This window comes from Python bivittatus, unplaced genomic scaffold, assembly GCF_059951505.1.
Source record: "Python bivittatus isolate LINGU-HERP-01145 unplaced genomic scaffold, Pbiv_v1 ctg000610_np1212, whole genome shotgun sequence".
Classification (NCBI taxonomy): domain Eukaryota; kingdom Metazoa; phylum Chordata; class Lepidosauria; order Squamata; family Pythonidae; genus Python; species Python bivittatus.
Genome location: NW_028277088.1, coordinates 23,063,453 through 23,090,069, shown reverse-complemented (window position 1 = coordinate 23,090,069; position 26,617 = coordinate 23,063,453). Strand labels below are relative to the sequence as shown.

The 26,617-nt window shown below is 37.3% G+C and overlaps 1 protein-coding gene across 1 annotated transcript in view; it reads right to left on the bottom strand.

The window, feature by feature from the left end:
- Positions 1-26,617, bottom strand: part of VPS50 (VPS50 subunit of EARP/GARPII complex) — a 74,456-nt gene that overhangs the window by 35,952 nt on the left and 11,887 nt on the right. Inside the window, exons 6-17 of the mRNA XM_007427576.3 lie at positions 22,340-22,410; positions 20,432-20,549; positions 20,313-20,348; positions 19,427-19,509; positions 15,466-15,508; positions 14,596-14,694; positions 13,127-13,267; positions 9,999-10,131; positions 8,537-8,628; positions 5,767-5,861; positions 5,027-5,125; positions 3,145-3,235 (exon numbers count right to left, since the gene is read on the bottom strand). Of these exons, the coding sequence (XP_007427638.1) occupies positions 3,145-3,235; positions 5,027-5,125; positions 5,767-5,861; positions 8,537-8,628; positions 9,999-10,131; positions 13,127-13,267; positions 14,596-14,694; positions 15,466-15,508; positions 19,427-19,509; positions 20,313-20,348; positions 20,432-20,549; positions 22,340-22,410 (1,101 nt within the window). The remainder of the gene's footprint in view (positions 1-3,144; positions 3,236-5,026; positions 5,126-5,766; positions 5,862-8,536; positions 8,629-9,998; positions 10,132-13,126; positions 13,268-14,595; positions 14,695-15,465; positions 15,509-19,426; positions 19,510-20,312; positions 20,349-20,431; positions 20,550-22,339; positions 22,411-26,617) is intronic.

The window sequence follows — 26,617 nt, the reverse complement described above, 5'->3', positions numbered from 1 at the left end:
GGCTGTGAAATCTAAATATTGATCAACATAATTAAGGAGTACATTTTGGACAAATGGTGCAATATTAACGTTTTAGCCAGTAATGTTTTCATTCTTGCATTTTCTTAAGACTCCACATTTAATGGTTAATTTGATGTCTGTATAATTTTAACAGATTTGTCCAATTATTTCATAGAATATATCCTACATTTTGGAACTGAAAAGCTTTCTAAACAGAGTTTAAATTAATTAATGCATCGTGATGAATATGCAAACAGAGCCTTAAAAACTGTACAATTATGAGAATTCAAATGCCCTTGGTTTCAATGGCTGTCTTAAAATATAGTAATAAAAATAATTCATCATGAAAAATTGTCAAAACCAAGCTCAGAAAAGCTGCCAAAAGTACTTTTAAGTGTGTCAGTATGCAGCCTGTAGCTCTCAACTGACAATGGAGAAGATCTGTAGCTGTTATTCCCGGAGTAGATGCCTACAGTGAGTGGGTTCTCCTTCACTCACTGGAGTCTATCAGTATATCTCTTCCTTTTCTCAAAATGACTGCTGTTGAAAGTTAGAGGTGTTACCAGCTAGGTATAGCTGCCCATTCCATAGTTCCCTTAGGCAGGAAATGCAACTAGTTTGTTAATGGTGAACATGCTTTGGGCTTGGTTGGTTCTACCCACTGCCCCTTAGTGGGTTTAGAGATCCACGGACAGCATAGTATCACTGAAGAAAAAGTCAGAGCTGAACAGTCTCTGATAGGAAAAGGGAAACTGCAAGAAAGCATTCCCCAGAGAAACCCTTGCCCAGATTGAACCTAGTGAACAATGGATCTCAGACACAGCTCATGCCTTGCCTCCTTTCTGGAAACAGGATAACTACTGCACTGCTTAAAGTAGCTGAGGCTGGAAATCTTGATGAGAGATTGTAGCCTTCACCTTGCTCCTTTGGGTCCTCTCTGCCAGACAACAGGCAGGGGATGGGGGTGAATAGGATTTGTTAGATGGGCTTCTGAAAGTGAAAGTAGCTGATGTCCTACAAAGAAAGTTCACATATAATTTTACCCAGGTGAAAAGTAAGAAGTAGAGAAAATGTGAGTAATTTTGACTGAAATTTAAAAGAATGTTTTGGAAATGTATGAAAAAGAGCTAAACAAGGAGTCTCCAGCACAAAGGAGTAAAAAGTGATGAAATTATTTGGGATGGAAGACTGGAAGGAATATTGTAGAGATCTGTATGGGAATGGCTGAGCATGAAACTGAGCAAACTCAGGGAGGCAGTGAAGGACCGGAAGGCATGGCGCAATATGGTTCATGGGGTCACGAAGAGTTGGACACGACTTAACGACTAAACAACAACAAATGGGAATGTTGAAAAGTAGAACTGAAACAAATGCTATACATGTTAGTGTCCAAGAAAAAAATATAAAAAAGAAGCCATGAATGCTGGAAGAATGTTGGAAAATATTAAGCTGGAGGAGCAATGACAGAGTTTACTCTTTCTTGCCAACTCCATCTTAGTGACCAAGAATGAGTGAAAATCAATTGATTATCTGCCATCAAGTTGGTGTCAATCAGCAACCACACAGACAATTTTCTCCATGAAGATCTGTCTCTAACCTTGTCTTTGTCTTCCAACAATGCATTCACCACTGTAACTGAGTTCATCCACCTTGCTGCTGATCATCCTCTTCTTCTGTTTCCTCCCACATATCTCAGCATTACAATCTTCTCCAGAGAGCTAGGTCTTCACTGTCCAAAGTAAGATAATTTGAGTCTAGTCATTTGTGCCTTGAGTGAGAACCCTGGGTTGATTTGTTCAGTGATCCAATTTTGTGTTTTCTTGGCTATCCATAGTATTCTCAGGAGTCTTCTCCAACACCAAAGTTCAAACGCATCAATCCTCTTCCTATCCTGTTTCTTTAAAGTCCAACTTTCGCTTCCATAGATGGTCATAGGGAATACCATTGCTTGCATTATTCTGATCTTGGTAGATATAGAGGCCTTTCCAAGGCCTTCATGGATGCTCTACCAAGTGCTAGTCTGTGGCATATTTCTTCACTGCTTGTTCCTTTACTGTTGATGGTTGATCCTAAAAGGCGGAAGCTATCTAACCACTTTGATATCTTCACAGTCAATCCTAAGGCTGGTTGTTGTACCTATTGTCATTTGTTTGGTTTTCTTTATATTTAATTTTAATCCCATTTTTTTCGTTGTGCTCCTTGCCTTTTATTATTAGAGCTTGTAGAGCCTTTGCAATTTTAGCCTTCAAAGTAGTGTCATCAGCATAGTGGTTACTGACGTTTCTTTCTCCAGTTTTAAAACCATGCTCATCTTCTTCCAATCCAGCTTCCCTTAATATACCGGAATGAATGAATGAAAATCAAACCACAAAATACATCTATGAAGGAAGAGGAAAGGGGTTGAGTAGAAAGGGAACACTGAGAAAGTCATGGTTGGATGGTGTTAGTGATGTTAGTAAGAAAAGCAATATATGAATTGATGTATAGATATAGTGGAAGCAAGGACTGTTTGCAAAGATAGAAATATATAAAGAAGTACTGTGAATGATTTTGATGCAAACTGGACACAGCGTACTTCATTTTTTTCTTAGCTTATTCCTCTAATTTCTCTTGCTTACTATTTTATATCACTTTTCTGCGTTTTGCATAACTGCTTACTCTGAAAGGGAAAAGCTGGATAGGTATACATGTGTATGTTTATCATAATTTACAGACTACTTTTGATATTATTTTATACAAATGTTAACTAGGGCTGACCAACATTGTACAAGTGGTGCTAAAGCATCCGTGATACACTGAGATGGCATACAAAGAACCCCAAAATAAAAACAGTAACTTAAAAGCACCAAATACAGTAACAGACAAAATCTTATGGAATCCTCAAAAACTTGCATGCTTTGATGAGAATGCTAGAACCTTACAAAATTTTGCAAGATTGTGTGGCCTCACAAAATTTGACATATATATATATATATATATATATATATATATATATATGCGTCTCTACCACTAAATGAAATTTCTGTGGTGTCTGAAAAGTTATTGAGTGAAGATGTACATGACGCAAGATTTCAGCAACGCTTTTTAGCAGCCTTGATCAAAGCAACCACCATTTTTCCTGTGCTGAAAATGGTCTGTACTTACGTGAAGTTGCAATATGCTGAAACTTGATTTAACAGGACAAAGCTCCCAAGTTTCATTCTCTAAGAACATTCGCAGTTCTTCAAGACGAGTTCTAAAATGAATAATTTAGTGTCAGCAAAAGCACACAGCCTAGCTTCTTATTTTAGAAAAATGGCAAAGAAGAGGCAGTCTTCATCAAGGTTCATACAATTATGTGTAACATGAAAAAGGTGGATGGAGGTTAGTTTTTTCCTTTCTTCACTGGGGTCATTCAGTGAAACTGAACAATGAGTAATGTAGCACAAACATAAAGGAATATAGCACAGAATCTATGGAATTTGCTTCCACAAGATGGAAACATAGACAACTCATGCAGCTATAAAAGAGGATTAGACAAATGCACGGCTAATGAGAATCCAAACAGTGTACATATTCTAATTCCCCAACCAGAAGTACTGAGTCTTTGAATAACAGTCACCAGGAAACAAAAATGGGAGGACACACTTGATTAGCCTTTTCATCTGTCCCAGAAGGCTTTCCTTGCATTCTCAGGGAACTCTCCCAATAAGTACACATAGGATTTTCTAAAAACAGCAATCTTTACTCCAAAAAAGAAATGCAACCATCAAATAAAATCAAATCTTTATTATGGTCATAGACCAGCATCCCAACTGTCAATTTTCCTCTAACTAGAAGACAACTGAAGCACAATTAAAAAAATATAATTAAAGTATATATCACTGTTAACATACTCAAGTGATATGTACCGAGTTACCTCTCCTTGGAATTACCCACCTAGCTAAAAAACAAAGTTGAAAGAGTTTTCAAAATGTCCAGCATATAACGCGTGTTTCTTTTATCATTTCCTTTTAGCAACTATGAAAACTGTTTGCTGAACAACAACACATATCTGTAAGAGACTCAGATCAGCCAGCAGCCTATAGTAACCATAAATAGTAATGTAAATGAATTTGTAAGCTTAAAGTGAAAGTCAGTTTGGTGCACTGGTTAAAAGCACCAGGTTAGAAACAAGGAAACCATGAGTTCCAGCTCTATCTTAGGCAGAAAGCCAACTGGGTGACTTTGGGCCAGTCACTCTCTCTCAACTCTAGGAAGAAGGCAGTGACAAACCACTTCCAAAAATCTTGCCAAGAAAACTGAGGGACTTGTCCAGGCAGTCCTTGTCAAGACTGACTTGAAGGCACACACACACACACAAAGTTTAAAGTAAAACATTGGATTAATTATTCTGTAGTTTAAAACTCTTCCTTGCTGAAAAAAAAAATGGCTTTTTGGTATCAAGAATGATCCATTTCCATGCAAGGACAGTGGCTTTGTTCACACATAATGCTAAGCTATATTGTGGTTCCTTTATTTAGGTACCACAGGTACTAAATATCTTAGTACATTAGGTACAAATATATTTAAGTACATTAGTGCTTAGCCTAATGTACAAATGGAGTAAGGGATTAGACTATGTTCTGTACATTCTTGAAATTATGTAGGAATTTATTCCTAAATTAGCAGCCAGATACTTAAAAGTTGTTACTGAAAGTCTGAGATTTGGTTTCTGCCATCTATAATGATGGGAAAAACCTTGGCCAGCGATTCCAGAGAGCTGCTGCTAGCCAGAGTTGGCAATACTGATCTAGACAAATAGAACTTATCCTAACAGAAGTCAGTTTTCATATGTCTTCACTATGGAAAAAGTGACTTCCTTTTTTATAGTAAATTTATATCCATTTACATATTTTATATGAAGCATTCACTTTGCTTTTTGCTTATTGCTACTATACAATGGACACCTCCTAGTGTGGGATGCACACACATATCTTTTATAAGTTGTTTTCACACTATTAATCATTAAATCTCAACAGCTGAAAACAAACTCTGTAAATCTTACCTGTGATAATTCTTGAAATAATTAACACTTTGTTTTCTAATGGAATCTTGCAAGACCTCTGACTTGCTGCCACAAAATTCTTCTCCAACTTGTACCAGCCTAGTACAAATAATATCCCAATTAAGCATTCACTGTGACATGTAACTGTAAATGTGAATCTTCTTAATCCTTATCTTTTTTACTACTATGGGTCTCTAATCCCTGCAGCTCTAGAACAATTTCTGAAAAGGGCTGTTTTAAAGCTTTCCCAAAAAACTTCCTAAAGAAAGGCAAGAATATTGCAATATTAATTTGCCTACAACAGCAGTACAAATGGAAATTAATCTAGTGAGAACACAAAATTAATCTGATTTAAGACATTTATATCTAAATATGTAAGAACCTCATTTATAAATTCTAAAAATCAGAATATTTGGACTTAAGAGGATTCATAAAGCCATTCATTTAAAATAGGTGGTATATCAAATTTAAATGAAGAAGTTGACCCTCTCCACCCATGCAGGCTAAGGGATTATAGCAGAACATCAATTTGGAGAAAGTTAAACTACAAGACAAATAACTGGGAAAGTCCCATTTATATCCAAATGGACCAAGTAATGAAGGAACAGTCATTTCATCTCCTATATTATATACCAAACAAGAGTTTTAGAGAACTTTGGTCAACCTTTTCTGCATAATTTTTTTGATATCACTTCCCTAAAATGGGTTAGGGTTAGGGTTAGGGTTGCTATCCAAAATACCTGCTGATAATATCCAGTACAAATATGAAGTCATCATATTTGAAGTTAGACATATCTGTGCCCAGCAAATAGGTCTTCACTTTCAGTTGGACATCCTATATAAAAACAAAAAGACTGGAATACTACAGAAATAATAATTTACTATATTAACAATCTATAAACAGTCACAAAGCATAAAGAAGCGAAATCTTGGGAAGACACCATTGTTTGCTCTTCACTTTAAATTCAACAAACAATCTACATACTTGCAGGATGGCTGTTTATTCAAAATGAGCTTTTAATTTAAAAATAATATTAACATATCTCATTGTCTGTCCTTTACTAGCTACTATTATATTTTATTTGGCAATCCAAGCAATATAGATTTTTAAAATATGGAGCAATAACGTTGTGGAAATTCAACTTTTGATGACATTAGGGCTATTCTGCAGATACTAAATAAATATTTACAACCAACTGTTAATACGAGCATAGATAGAGATTGTTGAATAAAAAGTAATGCTTCCAATGTTATACAGTAAGTCATAAACAAATGATAGTACTGATGCAGTAAAAGATCTGGTGTGTTTTTTAGCATCTGTTCTTTCACTTTAGTTGGCAGAAAGTTGTGGCGGGGAAAGACTGTGCCGCTATTGTTCATGAAATGGAGGCCTCCAATGAGTACTTGTCAGTGCATCAAGTGTCAAGCAAAACACAGTGGTTATTTTTTTGACTGCCAAAGGGGTCCCTCCAAATGAATTTCACCACCAGATGCAGGTTGTTAATGGTGACAGCATGAGTAGTGTGGATTGCTGGGCCAAAAAATACAAAGATGGTAAACTGGGAAGAGCTACATGGAAACAAGAATGAAGCCACTGACTAGTTTCACATCAGAAAGGTTGATGAACTGCTTAAGGACAATTAGTGGATCACTGAAAGGGAAATTGCTGTCAAGTTTGGCATTTCACAGGAATGTGTGGGTCATATTATTAATGTCCTTCAACACTGGAAGGTGCTACAAGATGGGTTCCTTGAATGCTGATGGCACAGATGAAAGTTTCAAGAGCTGAAATTTGCTAGCAATTTGCAAGCATTATTATGTTATGAGAATGAAGTTGAGGAATTTTTTCACAGCAAAATGACAGCCAACAAAATCTGGGCTCATTACCATGTCCTAGAAATAAAGCCTCAGTCCATGGAATTTCACCTGCAAACAAAAATTCAAAACCCAAGATTTGGCAGGAAAGCTCATAATTATAGTTTGGGGGATGCAGATGATGTTATTCACATGGATTTCCTTGAACCTATCACCACTATCAACTCAGAGCACTGCACTGCAACACTCAAAACTTTGAAACAACTATTAAGCAGAATTTGGAAGCACAAAAATATTGCTGCAACATGACAATGCTAAGCCTCACACCTCACAAGCCACTCAAGAGGCAGTTGTGAAACTGGATCTCACCATCTTACCCCCTCCACCATACAGACCATACTTGGCCCCATGTGACTTCTACCTTTTTCCAAAATTAAAGAAATACTCATGGGCATCTATTTGACTCAAATGAAGAGGTGGAAAGGACCGGCAAATCCTGGTTGAAGAGACAGTGTTTAGTTCTTTCGTGACAGCTTTGAGAAGCTGTGGAAGGCCAGGCTGCTTCCTGTTATTTCTGCAGCAGGGTTGTGGCTTTCAGTGCTGCGTTTCTTTGCTGTTTTGCTCTTGGACTTTTTAGCTTCAAGAAATGTGTCTTCTCTCCTTCCCTCACACACACCTGTGTCAATGCTGCTGTTTTATTGGCAGTTGAACCATGCTAACACTGGGGAAAGGCTCAAATGAGAGAGAAAGGAAGGAGCATAGATGCTTACAATCCTCTCAAGCAGCCTGTCCTAGGGAAGCCTATCCATCATTGGCAAAAGTGTGTAGTGAATGGTGGTGATTCTGTGAAGAAGTAAATACAGGTAACAAAAGAACTCTTTTCAAGGATTATATTCTTGTTTCATTTATTAAAATATTCCTATTTAAATTACAGTTATGGAGGTAGAAGCATTACTTTTCATTCAGCCTTCACATGCATTCGTCAATTTCTACATCAGTACCAGAAAACATACAAATTGTGAAAGTACACATTAGAAAAAGTTCAGTCACATTTATGCCATGATTTCAAAGGTCATTTCCTACAGTACAGAAGCAACTTGCACCCTGATAAAATTCAAAGAATGCATCAGTCCATTCCCAAGTTACATTTATACATAAAATTTAGCATGTTTGTTCAAATTATGTCACATGAGTGAAAGGGTATCTAAACCTATGCACTTGCCCTAGTCACTACATTCTTATTTTGAATCTGTAAACAACTGTGCATAAGGAGCAAGTAGGCATTCAAATGTGCAGAAGAATGTTGCCTTTGGAGGTTGCATCACCTTCTTTCACTCAGAGGTTCACCGAAACATACAACTGGACCTAAACTTTTGCATGCCTGCAACTTTATCATCCATCTTATCTGCCTGAGATGCATATATCATCACATACTTCTGAAGGAATTCAGTATAAAAACAAGATAAAACTACGGTAAGAAAATTGATCACCTTTACGCTCAACACAGAAGCTTGAATAAGATCTCAAAACAGCATAAAATAAATATATAAAAAACAAAGCTTCTCAACTGATGCTTATTCCCCAAGGGAACATCTGTCATTTTAAGATAAATTAATAACATTTTTCAGTTTTTTAATCACTTCATTCATGCAACAGAAATTGAGCTTATTTTGATGCATCAAATTCCAAACAAACCTGCCATATTCGTGAAAGCCCATGCTCCAATTTTTTTTTCACATAGCTGCGGTCAAAATTGGTCTCCTCTGCATCCATTATGTTATTTCCATCTGAAACATAATTTAACTATTTTTTCATGCAAGGCTTCAAAAATGTGGGGGGGGGGGATTGATTTTTACAAAAAAGCAAAGATTTCACACATTTTAGATTCATTTTATTTATTTTGAACCTTCAACACCTCCAAACAGAAATTAGAGGCTATAACAAAGCCTTGTGTTTTACAACTTACAACAGAGAATCTATGACCTAGAGTACAACTCGTACCATCCTTGACTAATGCCTCTGCTGGCTGGGATCGATGAGTCCTGATGACCAGGAGTCCAACCACAACTACCAGTAAACTATCCCTGTTTTAGGGCGCTGACAGATCTGTTCCTCACACACTCACTGTCCATCCATCACTTGGAAAATAACAAGTCAGTCACACAGACTCAATTTGATAAGATATGCAATATCAGAGACACCCCCCAAATCCAATGATTCTGTCAAACTGACAAAATGTATCAAAGGGGCAGAGCTTGCATAACAACAGCATGATGCTCATTTCATCATTTGTCCTTCTCACACTCATAGATGCCTCTGTGGAATAAAATCCTTTCTTATCTTCAACAAAGCTAACTCTTTAACAAACATGTTCCAAACTGTAGCCTTACAGTGTACATTAGACCTGGGGCAGAACACACTTTCAAGCGAAGGACTACATTTAGCCTATGAACGACATGGTGGTGGACACATTCTAAAAAAGAACTAGGTGGGACTAGGACATTTACAATTAATTAAACTAAATATTGCTTATGGTTACCCTCTAGTCATATACTTCCTACTTTGGTCACTTTTAAATTCACATTCATTTTTTAGCTTTCTATCTCATTTCTCCTCCAGAAACTTATATGTGATGTATATAGCACACCCTTCTTTAATTTCACCCCTTCAAAGATTTTGAAAAGTAGACTGGTCTGAAGGAGAATGAACTGGCTCAAAGTTACCCATTGAGTTTCTACAGCAGAGGGAAGATGTGAAGGTGATCTCCCCAGTCCTAATGTTTATACTCTCTCTTTGAGTTTGTGAACCTATTGCTTTCAGAATAGGAGGAGACTCTGGGACCACAGGTTGTGCGCTTTTGCATTAGGCAACCATGCTAAATATAATTAAGCACCTAAAGTTATGAGATAATAAAAGCTAATGCCCTCCAGCAAACAGAATAACAAATTATTAGATGTTCCAAAGAAAATGCTAATTAATCACAAAAGAAGCTCAATGTAAAATCTAACAAGCATTTTGTACATATTCCTTAAACTAAGACACATAGCTTCCCACTGAAACAATGGGCAGGCGTTGACCATGTTGTTCAAACAGATCAGATGGGCTCCACTCCCATTTTTATGCTTCGAAACCAAAAATAGCAAGAGGCGTTTCCTACCAGAAGAGGAAGGAGGCTCCCCATGGTCGTATTTTTCATGCCAGTCCATTGTCCGATAATAACTCAGCATGACCTCCCATAGGGCTTTGCACAAATCAGCAAGGCATGGAATGTAGCTGTCTGATGTAATGTGCTGTGTAATACACAAAACAGATTTGTGAAAGCACCTTGCTTTCTTAATTCAAAAATAGTGCCAAATACACATAAAGGCACAAAAATTAACATAGAAAACAACCATTAAAAATAACAAACTGCATATATACTTTTGTAATTTAATAACACATATGACTGTCTCATACAGACGGAAGGTTTAAGGATTTCAAAAAGAGGACACCCAACTGTCTCATCTTTTGTTTTTGTTTTAAACCATCCACATGTATCTTTTCCGGCTTCAAATTCCAAAATGGATTGCAAATTCTAAAAAATAATTCTTTTTCAATGACAAAACAAAACAGAGCAGTAGCCATTTACCATAAAATATTAGTTACTCTTGGATTTATTAAGTGGCATAAATTTCCAAAGATTGTTGCTATTACAGCAATTAGCCAGGCTTTAAATACACCATTAGCCTGAAAAGTCAATGTGCACTAGCACTTAAAATCTGAAGGATTTTTCCTATCTTGTCAGTTAGCTTACTTAAATTAAGGGCATAGGACATTCATGTTCTTCTTCTAAAGAAAAATATCTATTTTAAATGCTCCAAACAAGCTAGGTACAGTATATACACATTTTCCCCAAGTTTTTAAAATAAACACTATTCATTCATATCATAAAATAGTCACTCTCCATTAAATCTGAATGATTGTAGTTAATTAAAGAGTCCCAGGTTCCATATGCAAATACTTCTAAATTTTAAAGACTTCCTTCGCTGAATGTCCCATTGCTGGGTTTGTTTGTTTGTTTTTTTAATTTATTTCTTTCAGCCTTTCAGTCTAGCTTATAGCCAAGAGATTTCTTGGTGAACTCCATCCAAGTACTGTATTAACCAGCTCTCCCCTCTGAAAACAGCCTCCTCTCAGAAATTCTGATGGCCGTGACTCTGCTAGCATTCTGGAAGGCCTTGAAGACCTGATCTTTCTCTCAGGCAGTGGGGCCAGCATGTTAGTTAAGACATACAGTCAGGTCCAGAAATATTGGGACATCGACACAATTCTAACATCTTTGGCTCTATACACCACCACAATGGATTTGGAATGAAACAAACACAATGTGCGTTAACTGCAGACTGTCAGCTTTAATTTGAGGGTATGAACATCCAACTCAGGTGAACGGTGTAGGAATTACAACAGTTTGCATATGTGCCTCCCACTTGTTAAGGGACCAAAAGTAATGGGACAGAATAATAATCATACATCAAACTTTCCCTTTTTAATACTTGGTTGCAAATCCGTTGCAGTCAATCACAGCCTGAAGTCTGGAACGCATAGACATCACCAGACGCTGGGTTTCATCCCTGGTGATGCTCTGCCAGGCCTCTACTGCAACTGTCTTCAGTTCCTGCTTGTTCTTGGGGCATTTCCCCTTCAGTTTTGTCTTCAGCAAGTGAAATGCATGCTCAATGGGATTCAGGTCAGGTGACTGACTTGGCCATTGCATAACATTCCACTTCTGTCCCTTCAAAAACTCTTTGGTTGCTTTTGCAGTATGCTTTGGGTCATTGTCCATCTGTACTGTGAAGCGCCGTCCAATGAGTTCTGCAGCATTTGGCTGAATGTGAGCAGATAATATTGCCCGAAACACTGCAGAATTCATCCTGCTGCTTTTGTCAGCAGTCACATCATCAATAAATACAAGAGAACCAGTTCCATTGGCAGCCATACATGCCCACGCCATGACACTACCACCACCATGCTTCACTGAGGTGGTATGCTTAGGATCATGAGCAGTTCCTTTCCTTCTCCATACTCTTCTCTTCCCATCACTCTGATACAAGTTGATCTTGGTCTCATCTGTCCATAGGATGTTGTTCCAGAACTGTGAAGGCTTTTTTAGATGTCGTTTGGCAAACTCTAATCTGGCCTTCCTGTTTTTGAGGCTCACCAATGGTTTACATCTTGTGGTGAAGCCTCTGTATTCACTCTGGTGAAATCTTCTTTTGATTGTTGACTTTGACACACATACACCTACCTCCTGGAGAGTGTTCTTGATCTGGCCAACTGTTGTGAAGGGTGTTTTCTTCACCAGGGAAAGGATTCTTCGGTCATCCACCACAGTTGTTTTCTGTTGTCTCCCGGGTCTTTGGGTGTTGCTGAGCTCACCGGTGCGTTCCTTCTTTTTGAGAATGTTCCAAACAGTTGTTTTGGCCACGCCTAATGTTCTTGCTATCTCTCTGATGGGTTTGTTTTGTTTCTTCAGCCTAATGATGGCTTGCTTCACTGATAGTGACAGCTCTTTGGATCTCATCTTGAGAGTTGACAGCAACAGATTCCAAATGCAAATAGCACACTTGAAATGAACTCTGGGCCTTTTACCTGCACATTGTAATTGGGGTACTGAGCGGATATCACACGCCTGGCCATGGAACAGCTGAGAAGCCAATTGTCCCATTACTTTTGGTCCCTTACCAAGTGGGAGGCACATATGCAAACTGTTGTAATTCCTACACCGTTCACCTGAGTTGGATGTACATACCCTCAAATTAAAGCTGACAGTCTGCAGTTAAGGCACATTGTGTTTGTTTCATTCCAAATCCATTGTGGTGGTGTATAGAGCCAAAGATGTTAGAATTGTGTCGATGTCCCAATATTTCTGGACCTGACTGTACATGTTTTATGATTTATTATGGGAGAATTTTGCTATGAATCATGGTCACATGACATTGTATTGTTTTACACTGTTTTTATTCTATTTTGCTCTATTTTATGTTTTCTGTATTGCTAGCTGCCTAGAGTCATTAGGTTAAGATGGGTGGCTTTACAAATTCTTTAAATAAATAAACTAAATAAATCTGACCGCATAGCTTTTCAATTTATCCATCCATCTGACCATACTTCCTAGTCTTATGAAATATGTTTTTATCCAAAATTAAACGTGGGCTTAATTTTAAAAGGTTGCTTTTTAAAAGAATAGGTAGGCACAATAGCATATGCAAACATCAAATGTTTCAAAACCACTGTAGAACTACATACTGTGCAAAGATCCTTGTACTGAAGCTTCTGAAATTTGGTGTCAGTGTTTCCTGCACACAATTCAACATATCCAAGGACAACTTGGAAAACTGTGTTGTGAATGGCTTGAGTAAAGTGCATATGCAGTTGGTCCATTGCTGTCTGAATAAAGAAGAATGGTGGATTTAGAGGCATCATATAAAAATTTTGTTCCCCAATTCTATTTGGACATCCTGCAGCTCCAGTAAAGTGAACTTTCAATAGAAGAGAATATATGTAGCTCAGGGTTGAACTGTGGAGTCCTTGGTGCTCTCTGAGTTTGGTTGTTTGTTTGCAGATGTTTCACTGACTAACTAGGTAACATCATCAGTGTGAGTAGACTAACGATCAGGAAGAAAACAATACCCTAATCAAAGAACCACCAAGGAGAAAACCAAACCACCACAAAAACTGGCAGGGCAAGCTATTGTATATAGTTCACTTTGGAGTCCTTGTTTATAGGGAGCAAACCCCACACTCACTCACACTGATGATGTTACCTAGTTGGGTAATGAAACTTCTGCAAACAAACAACCAAGCTCAGAGAACACCAAGGACTCCAAAGTGAACTTTCCCATCCATTACAGCAAGGTGGATAATCTGTATCTCTTCAGATTGAAATGAGAGTTGAAAGTCAATAGTTTGCCTCTTTCTGTTCTTAGGTTTCTTTCACAAAAGTAAATAATAATGACATCCCCAAAATCAGAGATAAGGGTCATATTTTGCCCCACCTCAATATACTTAGAATGGTTTACCCTATCCAAAACATCTTAAGCTCTCCCTATTGTTCATTCATGAATAGTAGCATCAGCAACTAGTAACCAAATGTTTCCCCATCAAAACTGTATTTTTTTCCTCCACAGGAATGTACAATTATAGGACAAAACAGAGATGAACCATGAAAGAAGACACTATTGAAATAAGGCAAACATACATTTTGCTCATCTTACATTGACATTCTGAGCCTATGCCATAATCATTTATGATTCTAATCTGTTTCTCCAGGAAGCATTAAATGCAAAGTTAGCTCTTTTCAAAAACAAGTATGCGCATATTTTCAAACTGATTTTGGGTGGTAGAAATACCTACACAGGCCATAAATGAACCCACTAATGAGGTTTCTAATTTCCAAGTCTCAAGTCTCCTTCAGCTGTGCTCTATTTTTTTCTGTTAGGCTATCTATCTATCTATCTATCTATCTATCTATCTATCTATCTATCTATCTATCTATCTATCCATCCATCCACCCACCCACCCATACACACACACACACACACACACACACACACGTGCAGTGATAGTCCTTACCAATAGGCTTGTTTATCTGTAACTGGTTGATTAGACTGGATTTATACATAAGATATTTATTTTCTATAAAACCACAGTCCCAAACAAAGAGACAAGCTAGTCTATTGCATATCAGGATGCAGCTTCAATGAGAGAATGCTAACCTGTGTTTTTCCAAGTAGCCTGTACGCCTGCTGCACCTTGGTATAATGGTTGATGTCAAAGTTCTTGCATATTTTGGAAAGTGCAACATCTAACTGCTCCTGTAAAGTGAAAATCTGAATATGTAGTAAAAGAAAATACGAAAAAAACCCTACAATTCAAACTGAAACATTATTTGTTCACAATAAAGCAAAACACCTTTAAACAAAGATATGCGGAATTTACTTTTGGAATACTGAGTACTGTAAATGCACTCTAGAAAAAGAATATTGTAAAGCTTGAAATAAGGCAGAAATCAGCTAAATCATCTACGGAAATGATGAATTCCTCATGAGCTCACAGCTTTAGTGTTTAATTAAAAATGCAAGTATGGGTTATGATAAAGACATGTAAATTATTTACACTGTGGAGAAATTGGATAGGGAGTTTTTCCCCCTTTCCTCATCATAACAGAATTAGGGATTCCACAATGAATCTAGTCCCCCCTTTAGATTCTGGGCTGACAGTACATACCAATAATGAAACAGTGGAAGTCTTTGCTACAAGATGTGGTGATGGCCATCAAGCTAGAAGGCTTTAAATTGCAATTAGACAAATTTCTGGATCAACGCTATTAATCCAAATGTCTATACTGCAGATTTAGTTCAAAGTCAGTATGAAAAACAATAGTATGAAAGAGCTGTTGACCTTGCATCCTGGTCGTGAGTGTCTTTTGAGCATCTGATTAACTTCTGTGGGAACAGAATGTTGGAATAGATAGGACTTTGGTCTGATCCAACATGATTGCTCTTATAAGTGTACTTTTATCATTCAATGGTTGAAGCTATTTATACTCAGCTAAACTCTGTTCAAAGCAAGGACTGAATTCTCACCTCAATTTGCTCCAAAGTGTCCTGCAATTTTGAATTCAATTCACTGCAAAAGAATGAAGTCAAACATTAGAGTGTCTAAAATTAAGCCAAGAAGTTATAAAATGTTTCAAATTAAGATGAATATTTTGATACATTGGTTTGTTTCATAGATCTTTTCAAGGTCATTCTTCTGAAATATATTATGTACAATACATTTTGTGCTAAAAACACCCAATGATGGCTGGAGGGAATGATAAACATTTTTATCCTTTGAGGTGGAAACAGTGTAATTTGTATAAATCAAATAAGGAGGTGGAAGTGGGCAATCAGCCAACCATATAATCTTCAAAATTTAGGAATCTCTGATTTCATGACATTGGCAAAGGTCTACCACAGCATGTGATAGCACCTAGCCTAAATTGGCTCATTTCAGAAAAGCTAAGGAGAGTTACACCTATTTAGATCAGAGACCACCAGAAACCCCAGGGCTGTAGACTAGACTGGAAAGTTGAAAAAACAAATCACAAAAGACAAGGGGCCCACCAATTCTATATTGCTGCTAAGAAAACTACATGGAAGTGTCCATGGAGTCATAGGAGCTAATCTCAATTCAACGGATTCTTTCTCTTTCTAAACAGAGGTCCATCAAAAGCTAAATAACTTTTTGATGAAGAGGAGCACAGAGATGACCTTGGAGAAGACATGCTGGGACAATTAACAAAACATGAATTTAGTCCAGGAAAACAAGAAAGCATAAGAAAGAAACTTACAATTGCCCCAACTTAACTCTGTGTATGCTGAGGTACCCTACTGAACTTAAACTTTATTACAGTCACAGAACAATGCAATATGAAAAGTAAATAATATGAGGATGGACAAATATATAAAACCAATCATGGTATACTTAAGGCTGTCACTGTAGACGTTAAAAGCCAGAATAAGTAGAGTCAAAGCTATACAGTAAAAATATAATATATACATAGGCAAATCAAACCTAAGTAAAGATAAAATGAATAAGAGATGGATAAAACTAGAACCACTATAAAATTGCTCTATATAAAATGTACTGGTGCATAAAACAGAAAAATACCAAAGCATAAAACAATTGATAACAATTGAAAATGAAAACATATTTATAAAAAACAATTAACTATTTCAAAAAAGCTACTACAAGGAAAGCTTTTTTTAAAAAATCTGGGAAGAAACACAGTTATTGCTAACAACTGGTAGGAATCATCATCATCTTCCTGATCTTACATGCCATCACACAGATCCTACTGAGAAACCACAAAAGATACATTCAGCCTCTGCTACTGGACATAATCCAAGTATAGAAAGGGGTATCCATTCACTCAGACAAGACACTTTTTCAAATGCCAAATACCTACCTTCAAATTCATTCCTCATGGGGGGGGGGGGAAATAACCAGGAGCAACAGAAGAGAAAAGCAGATGACAAGCCCTCTATTTTTCCCAAATTGAGCTTATACATCCAGCTAGAGCTGACTGTGTTTGGGACAGAGTTTTTTAAAAAATAACATCATGTATTTGAGGGAAGAACTGTGCCACAAATCCATTTTATTCATACCAACGTTAACTGATAGAAATATATGGTTCATAACAAAAATCCCTAACATGCAGTAAATAAGATACAATAGTTCTCAGAATAATTATTTGGCGTTTCAACGATGTAATTAAATATGCCAAAATCATTCACTTGTGGCATTCATTTATTCAAACAATTAAGGCATATTAAGGCTCCAGTTTATTTTAGTCTCTATTTGCTGGAAAATAATGAAAAGGAAGCAGCACCATTCCACTGAGGAAAAGTAATAAAGTTAAGATAGAAATGTAATATGCTAAAGAAAACGAACTGTATATGTAAGTATTTCTTTGGGAATTACAATGCATTAAAAATGCTTGGAGATGAATAATTAAAATGCCTATATATTCATATAAAGTGCCTTTCTTTTTTCAAGACAAAAACAAAAAGGTGGTTAAACATATGGATGGACAGATCCATGACAGTTTTATATATATTCATTCATAAATCCATTTCTACATCAATATATATTCTTTAAAAATTCAGGACATTTCTTATTCTTAATATTATTTTTTTCTGGAGAATATTACAACATTCCTTCTAAAATACACATTTCTAGGACTCTAACTTTTTTTACATACAGTTTACAAATTTTTTGAGATGGCAACTTTATCACAAGATCCGAGGAAGTGCAAAATTGAAAGATTTAGTAGAGAAAGAAGAAATAAAATTGGTTTAACAATACAAACCTAGCAAAATTCACAAGCATCCTTAGTAAAGAAAAAACACAAAATACAGATGGGTGAAATAAGGCCTATGGAAGGGGTCTTTTACGTCAGGGTTGTATCTAATTCTTTATGCACAATCATCAAAATCTTAGACCAATGTTAGCACATGCCTTTTTGCACATCTTGTCTATTTGCAATATTAAAATTCCAAAATCTCTCATAGCATCCAGATTACAATATATCTCACAGTACTGAGGATATTCAGTTGTATACCTCCATCCCTGGCTGATCAATGAAACTGTCAAGGGTCTGACACAATGTTTGGAGGCTGTGAGGATCTGGCTGGGGAAGAACAGACTTCAGTTCAATCCTACCAAGACTGAGTGGCTGTAGGTTTTGTGTCTGGATGGGGGTCGCACTTTCTCCCTTATACCCAATGTGCAGTTGGGGGTGGTGGTGGCCCAGAAGACCTTTGCACAACTTCAGTTTGTGTGCCAATTGTGCCCATTCCTGGACTGGGAACCCTGATCACTGTCACTCTGCACTGCAATGTGCTATATATGAGGCTACCCTTGAAGACCATCCAGAAGCTACAGTTGTTCCAGAATGCAGTGGTGCAGGTAGTTATGGGCATACCCTGGTATGCCCAAGTAACACCACTACATAAGTTACACTGACTCCTGATAGGCTTCCAGGTGCAATTCAAGGTGTTGGTTATCATCTATAAAACCCTACATGGCACAGGACCACGTTATTTGCAGGCCCGCCTTTGTCAAATGCTATCTGCCCATCTCAAACACTCTAATAGGGTTGATAGGATGGGCCTGCTTCACGCTCCTTCCTTAAAATACCATCTGATGGAACCTAGGAAGCATACCCTTTCCGAAGCAGCCCCTGCCCACTGGAATCATCTCTTCCCTGAAAGATAACTGGTTTCAACCCTCTTGGCCTTTTGAAACACCCTAAAAAAATTGGCTCTTTCCTTGGGACTGGAGCTAGGACGATGAGAGTTCCTAACTGAAGGTGTGTAGGAAATGTGAGTCCTTGATTGCCTATCAATGATTATTTACTGATTTTAAATGGAATTGTTTACCTTGGGTTTTTTTAATCTGTTCCTTGGTTTATTGTATGCTACTCAGAATCACAGTGTTTGTGTTGGGTGGCCATATAAACTTCATAAATAAGCAAGCAAACAAGCCTGGGACTGGGTTTACCTAATATGTCATGCCAAAAACAAACAAATCACATTTTGGCCTAGCATCATGTGCAAAGCAGGCCTAAGTACTTTTACCACACAGCACAACTCTATGCATATTAATCCCAAACTATGCCCCAGCCTCCAGATGTACGCTTAGCATTGCAAATATAGTTTTTATGCAACGGGGACTTTGCAGCCTTCAGTACAAGACAATCAGTTAATGTTGGAACAGAAGTACTATGTTGCATAACAACTAAGCCCCTTAAGACTCAGGTGCACTGTCATGGTTAGCAGCCACGACTTGCATCTCGGAAACTTTATTAAAGTGCAATTTAAAAGCGTTAAACATAAACCTATATCAATCTCTTTATTCTAACTAGAAAATTAATCTCTAAAGCCAAAGCCAAGGAAATTCAAAGTAGTTAGCAGTTCTCTGAAATGTTGCTGTTTCTCTTTGTTCACCCTATTTAATTCAAAGATAGAGTCAGCTTTAAAAAAATGCCTGTGGTGTTACCTTATGCAACTGTAGTGTTTGAAAGTGCTAGCTGCCTTCTGGCATTCCAGGCATAGTTGTATAGCCCCTGGATAATCTTCCTCCTGTAAGAAATCAAACATGTATTTAAAATAATAAAAAAAAAAAAGCAACGGGGGTAGAGGAGGGTATGGCTGTTATTATTTCAAACTTTCAGCAGTGCAAATCATGAAACATGACCGGCTGTTCTGCATGGAACTGCAGTCCTTAGGCCAGTGCAGGATAATATAGATTCCTGTCGATGAAGAGAATGGCTCCGTGGATGCAATGTGATTTTTTCATCAAAACAAAAATGCATCATAATTTGCTCTGACAAAGAACTTTGCCCAAACCTCTCCCTGCTACTTGCTACAACCAGAATAGGCTATTGCAAGATACTGTCTCTACGCAAAAGCCTCTTCTTAGAAGAGCATGCCCTCGTTCTCCAGCATTGCTCACGGAAGCTTGGGATGAGCCACACTAAAGGAGTTAGGCAGCACATCCCCTGAAATACTCAGCCAGAGCTAATGGTGATCCGTGCAGAAAACCTTTTTGAAAAAATGCCCAGGGCACACTTTCAAAATTTCAAATGCATCCCAAGCTTGGAGATTTTTATGCTTGTCCTGGCCTGCTTCAGCTTAGAGCAAACATCTTCCCACAGCAGTCAAGACATGGAGTAACTCAGACTTTGCTTCCCTTGTAAAAGGAGCCACACAAGTTTTCAGCAGCTTGTATAGGCAATGGCCTTACTGGCTGTGAATTCTGGGAACTGCAGTCCCAGTATATTTGGGCAGTGCCAAGGAAGCTACTCTAATATCTTTGGAATGAATAGGAGGATGAATAAACATTATTTCAACCTCAGTTACATACTATGCTTGCATTTGCTTACCTCCAACATTTCACTTAAACGCACATCAGTCTGTTGCTAGAAATTAAAGGAGAAAGGGGTTACTACATGTGGTGCTAAGATTAAGATATTATTTTGACTATTATATGTTCTGCTCATACCAGGGTTTTTATTGTTCTCAGAGATTTTAGCAGTCCCATCAGCAACTGGCGTTTCCGTTGATTTGCAAGAAGACCCAAGCTGGCTTGAGTGAAGCCCTCCTTAGCTGTATTCAGATGCCTGTAGAAAACATTCTTGTTTGAATGAAATCACAGCTCTTACGAAAAATATAAGTCATGCTGCACTAGCCTTCAAATCTTCAAATCAGAGGTTAATACAGAGTTCAGTCAAATAAAATCCAAAAGTTAGGGGAAAAAAAGATTCAATACAATAATGACCATACATTTGACAAGCAATACTTTCTTCTTAACTACCTACAGTCTACACTCAGATATCACACTAGGCCCATCAACATGATGGCTTTGCATGCTGTGCAAATAAAGTCTAGCAAAGAACAAAATTATATATGCAAGGTTGGAGAAGTTATTTTTTAATTATGAAGGTTGAATGAAAACTAATATCTCCAATGTTGTAAGCCACCAACAAATGACAGTACCGATGCAGTAGAAGCTCTGGCTGTTTTTTTATCATCCATACTTTCACTTTAGTTGGTAAAAAGTTTCTGTGAGAAAAGGCTATGTTACTATTGTTCATGAAATGGAAGCTTACAGTGAATACTTGCCAGGGCAGTTTAAGCAATGCGCAGTGGTTGATTTTTTGACTGCCAAAGGGATCTCTCCAATTAAAAGTCATCACCAAATGCAAGGTGTTAATGGTGTTGATTGTGTTGACATGAGTAGGATGTGTTTCTGGTCCAAAAAATACAAAGATGGTAAACTGGAAAGAGCTGATTTGTGTGATCAAGAATGAAGTGCATGATCTCTGACAGCAACCAACTAGTTTTACATGACAAAAGTTGATGAACTGCTTAAGGACAATCGGTGAATCAATCAAAAGGAAATTTATTTGATATCCTTCAATACTGCAAGGTTCTGCAAGATGAATTCCTTGCATGCTGATGGCAGAGATGAAAGTTTCAAGAGCTGAAATTTGCCAGCAATTGTTGTCACGCTACAAGAATGAAGTTGAGGAATTTCTTCACAGCCAGCCAGCCAGTGAAATATGGGCTTATCAGTGTGACCTAGAACAAAGCCTCAGTCTATGGAATATCATCACAAACCTGTGAGAAAAAAGTAAAATCCCATGTTTGGCAGGAAAACTCCTGGTTACAGTTTTTGGGGACACAGATGGTGTTATTCACATGGATTTCCTCGAACCTGGCACCACTATCAGAGGGCTACACTGCAATACTCAAAACTTTAAAACAGCAATTAAGCAGTAGAAAACGTTGCTGCAACATGACAATGCTAGACATCAAGCCACCTAAGAAGCAATTGCAAAATTGGATCTCACTGTCTTACCCCATCTACCATACAGACCAGATCTGGCAGTGCAACTTTTGCCTTTTCCCAAGATTGAAGGACTACTTTCATGGCATCTGTTTGATTCAAATGAAGATGTGGAAAGGACTATCAAGAGTTAGCTGAAGAGACAAAATGTGGAGTTCTTTCATGATGCCTTTAAGAATCTTGCCCATCATGGCAGAAATGCATAGCAAATGGTGATGATTATATAGAGAAGTAAATGCCAGTAATAAAAGAGATCACTTCAAGGATTATTTTCCAGTTTCATTCATTAAACTATCCCTATTTAAATTAACGATATGGAACTGGAGGCATTACTTTTCATTCAACCCTCACATGGTTCCCAATACTCAATACTGGGCATGCTGAATTGGACTGCTGTGGAGATATAGACCAGCAATATCTTATAGCCCAGGATGTCTTTCCTTCTGTTATACTAATATAAAGGAGAAAAAACAAAAACAATAAACCAACTATGAAGCTTCTTAAAATTGTTACTGCCGTATTCTCTAAAGCAATTAACTTTAATTTAAAAATATACCATACCGTCTTCCATTTGTGCAAATAACAGCAGCTAACTGAAGGCTTGTCTGCAATGATGTAACTCGTTCAAGTTCCTACAGAAATGTAATAGAATCCATTTAGTTTTCCAAGAAAATAGAACCATTGATCAAAAAAAGCAATGCTCTTATACAAATATTTTATAGCAAAAAAAAAAAAGGTAAGGAACCTTAAACATTCAAGTAAACCATGATAATCATCACTTCCATAAAGATAACTCACACTAGAAACGCATTACATCTTGGCACCAAATTGTAATTTTGACAAGAATTGTAGCTGCTCCTTGGAACAAAATTCTTCATTGTATTGTTTTGCCATTAAAGAAAATGCACTGTAAGTTAGAATCCGTTTTTGCCATATGGCAAGTATATAAAGGACCAATGTTTGCAGCAAATATTCAAATAAGGGTAATATACAGTTTGTACTATGGGGAGTTGGGCAGAAAGAGAGGAACATGAGACAAAATTATACAAAGCGCAACATCTCCCCAAGCAATCAACATCATTTGGCACTCATGTTTATAGTCACAGTACTGAAAGCTGAACTGCTCGTGGTCTGGGTCAAAAGTTTGGTTAAATACACCTAGTGTTGAATATGAACATATATGCAATTCTTCGACAGTGACACCCATGTTTTCCAAGCTATGATCAAACTGCTTTGGAAAGCAGCATACCTTTCAGAAGAAACTTTGGATACAATATGAAAATGGTGATGGGAATGATAATGATTCATTGGAAGATAAAGATGCTTCTGGATGCTCACAAGAAGTAAGGTTCACTCAAGCAACTCTCTCGGTCCTTCATCTAGATGGATGGACTCCTTTCTTTCAAATGAAAGCTACTGAATTGCTTAAATAGCAATCATATGAAGTAGCCAGAGTCCTTAAAGCCAAAAAACAAGGGTAAATAATGTGGTACCTAGAATCACTAGAGTTCCTTCAGGTACCTCCTTGGTTCCAGCCAGGTTTGTTTGTTAATTAATTTTTGTTTGTTAATTAATTAAAATGTTTTAACTCATTTTTAAATGTTTGTTAATTAAAAGATGTTTGTTAATTAAAAAAAAAACTAAATGAGAAGCTGGAAAGCTACAAAGCAAAGTACCAGCCTTCAGAACGACCAGTACTTTCTTAGGAAATAAGCATAATATGTAGCTGCAGCCCAGTGTGTGGTCAAAAGTGTACCCAACTCCCCATAAAGATGACAAAGATATGCTGGGGTGGTAAAGAACATCCCAAAGGGCTACAGGAATTGTAAAGAACAACTTCACTATTTGCACTTCTGGCAGCTACTTTAGAAATAGGCAGCGGCAATTTTGTGGGTCCTGGCAAATAGAAGGGGTAGAAATGGAAGCAGTAACAGACTTCATTTATTTGGGCTCCAAGATCACCGCAGATGGAGACTGCAGCCATGAAATTAAAAGACGCTTGCTCCTTGGGAGGAAAGCTATGGCAAGCCTAGATAGCATATTAAAAAGCAGAGACGTCACCTTGCCGACAAAGATCTGCATAGTCAAAGCTATGGTTTTTCCAGTAGTAATGTATGGCTGTGAGAGCTGGACCATAAAGAAGGCTGAGCGCCGAAGAATTGATGCCTTTGAACTGTGGTCCTGGAGAAGACTCTTGAGAGTCCCCTGGACTGCTAGGAGGTCAAACCAGTCAATCTTAAAGGAAATCAACCCTGACTGCTCATTGGAAGGATCGATAATGAAGCTCAAGCTCAGATACTTTGGTCACCTAATGCGAAGAGAGATCTCTTTGGAGAAGACCCTGATGCTGGGAAAGATTGAAGGCAAAAGGAGAAGAGGACGGCAGAGGATGAGATGGTTAGATAGCATCACTGAAGCAATGAGCATGAAACTGAGCAAACTCAGGGAGGCAGTGAAGGACAGGAAGGCCTGGCACAATATGGTTCATGGGGTCACGAAGAGTCGGACACGACGTAACGACTAAACAACAACAATTTTGTGTGAGAACTTATATTATGCTCTCAACATTCCAAATGTGCTACTTGACAATTTTTTTGTCACCTTCTTGCAGAAATTTTCACCTAGAAGACTGAACAATACATCACAGTCTAATGGCTGTTGAATTCCAACTCCCATGAGCTCTAGCTAACAGCCAATGGAAAGAGATGATGGAATTTGGATTCAACAACATTGGGAAGGCTAGACATTGTCTCAAGGAGACAGGAGTAGCAGCTAGTCAGCATCATACAACTCTACATATATTTACCATACTGTATATTATAGCTCTGATATATCAGCCCAATCAGTTTTAGAGCTTGTACCTAGACAAGCCTGACCTATTTGTTAGTGGCTTCTCACTGATTCTCTTCAGTTTTCTTTCTGAACTCATAAACATATGAGGCTCAGGGAAGAGCAAAATATATATAATCTTTTTGATTAAAAGTTTATCAGTTTGGTCTTTTGTAGTAATAGCAGAATATAACATTAAAACGTAAGCACTTACATCCACTCTCTTATTTTTACATTACAGGAAACTTTCAAAACTTTCCTTGTGCAGATCTGGGGTCATATTTGTACATGTTTTATTCAAATCAGGTAAAAGCACCATCTGGCTTTAATTGGCATTACAGGTTTTTAAAATTTTGGTATATTAGATAGCTCTGCTCTGATATGTCTGGACAATGTCCTATTTTTAAAGAAAGCTAGGCTGCTACCAGCATGAAATATTTACATCCTGAATATTTGGGATGTACCTAACAGTGCTATCAAAAAATTAGAACTTTTTAAAATCAAAAATACAAAATGCTACAATTCCATCTTCTGATTTCACAGGCCAGAATAATTATTGAAAGAAAAATGCCAAGTGCCATTTTACAGAAATGTGTAGCCTTTTTCTTATTAGATGTGGAGACCTGTAAAAAATGGCCCCCAACCCCCCCCCCTTCTGGCAAAATGCCCATCAGCATGGTTACTGAATTGAACAAACTGCACCAGATCTTCTTTCTTCTGCTACATGACAAGCTGCACTTGAATCATGTCCTTTCCAGCCGATCATGTATGGTCTTAAGGTTGAGAGGCATGCAATGAGAAGGGAATAGAGAATAGAAAATGGAAAAAAGATATCTGCGTATTTCTGCACAGAGATATTTTGTATCCCTGATCACCAGATGCCAATGGCAGAGATTGCTTTAGTGATCACCAGATGCTTAAATACAATAACGAGTACTTGAAATATAAGCATATCCAACTGTAATATTCATGGATAAGAGACAAAGGAAATTATGAAAAATAGGTCTGTGCTTAGATATAAATGCATACCAAATAAAACTATTAACTACTAATGACCTTGGAGACAAGGGAATGATATACTGTAGATGTCAGATGTTAGGTGGGTCTAGTATTCCACTTCTGAATTGGACTAAGTATGATTCCATTCAAAACTGTTAAAAGAGAAAGACTGACAGGCCAGCACTCATATTAAGGACCACATAAACTCAGAAAGCAAGGTTGCCAGGTGCTGCTACCTGCTGAGACGAGCTCAGGGACATTCAGACACATATCTAAATGCACAAATATAGAACTGAATCTTAAAATGCACTCACTAAATTGGACAGCTTCCACCTATTACCTACAGCTCTCATTATTCCAAGTCAGCCTGGCCTGAGAATTCTAGGAGCTGAAGTTCTTCTAGGATGGAGAAGGCTAAACCTTCTAAACCCAAGGCCCATCTAGTACCAATCCCTAGCTGCTAGAACTTAAGAAAGGACCATCTCACTGAAAACAAGCAAAGCCTTTCTTTTTAAAAAATAGCATCCAACAGATCATTTTAATTTGCTATTTTAATCAATCTTTATGAGAAGGAAAAAAGGTTATATTGTTCTTACATTGTATTCTACTATTACTATCAACTATTCTAACTGTAAATTTAAATGATTTTTGTTAATTGGATGACTTCCCTCTAAGTGGCCTAAAACCTTTCAAAGATAAAGCAGTGTACAAATTTTATGTATGTATGTATGTATGTATGTATTTATTTATTTATTTATTTATTTATTTTTCAAGCAGAATTATACTTATTTAAATGCAAGTAGCAAAATTCTGTTTGGAAGCTTATCATACAAGGTGCCATAGCAAGAAGAAGAAACCACCGGAAGTTAATAAATCAATGGTCTTTCTTTTTATTATTGCAGATTACTGCATTTTATATTTAACTTTATATTAATTTTATGAAATTTTAGGCAACTCCTATATTTTTTACTATACAACTGTGTGAAGCAACATAACCAATCTTTGACACTA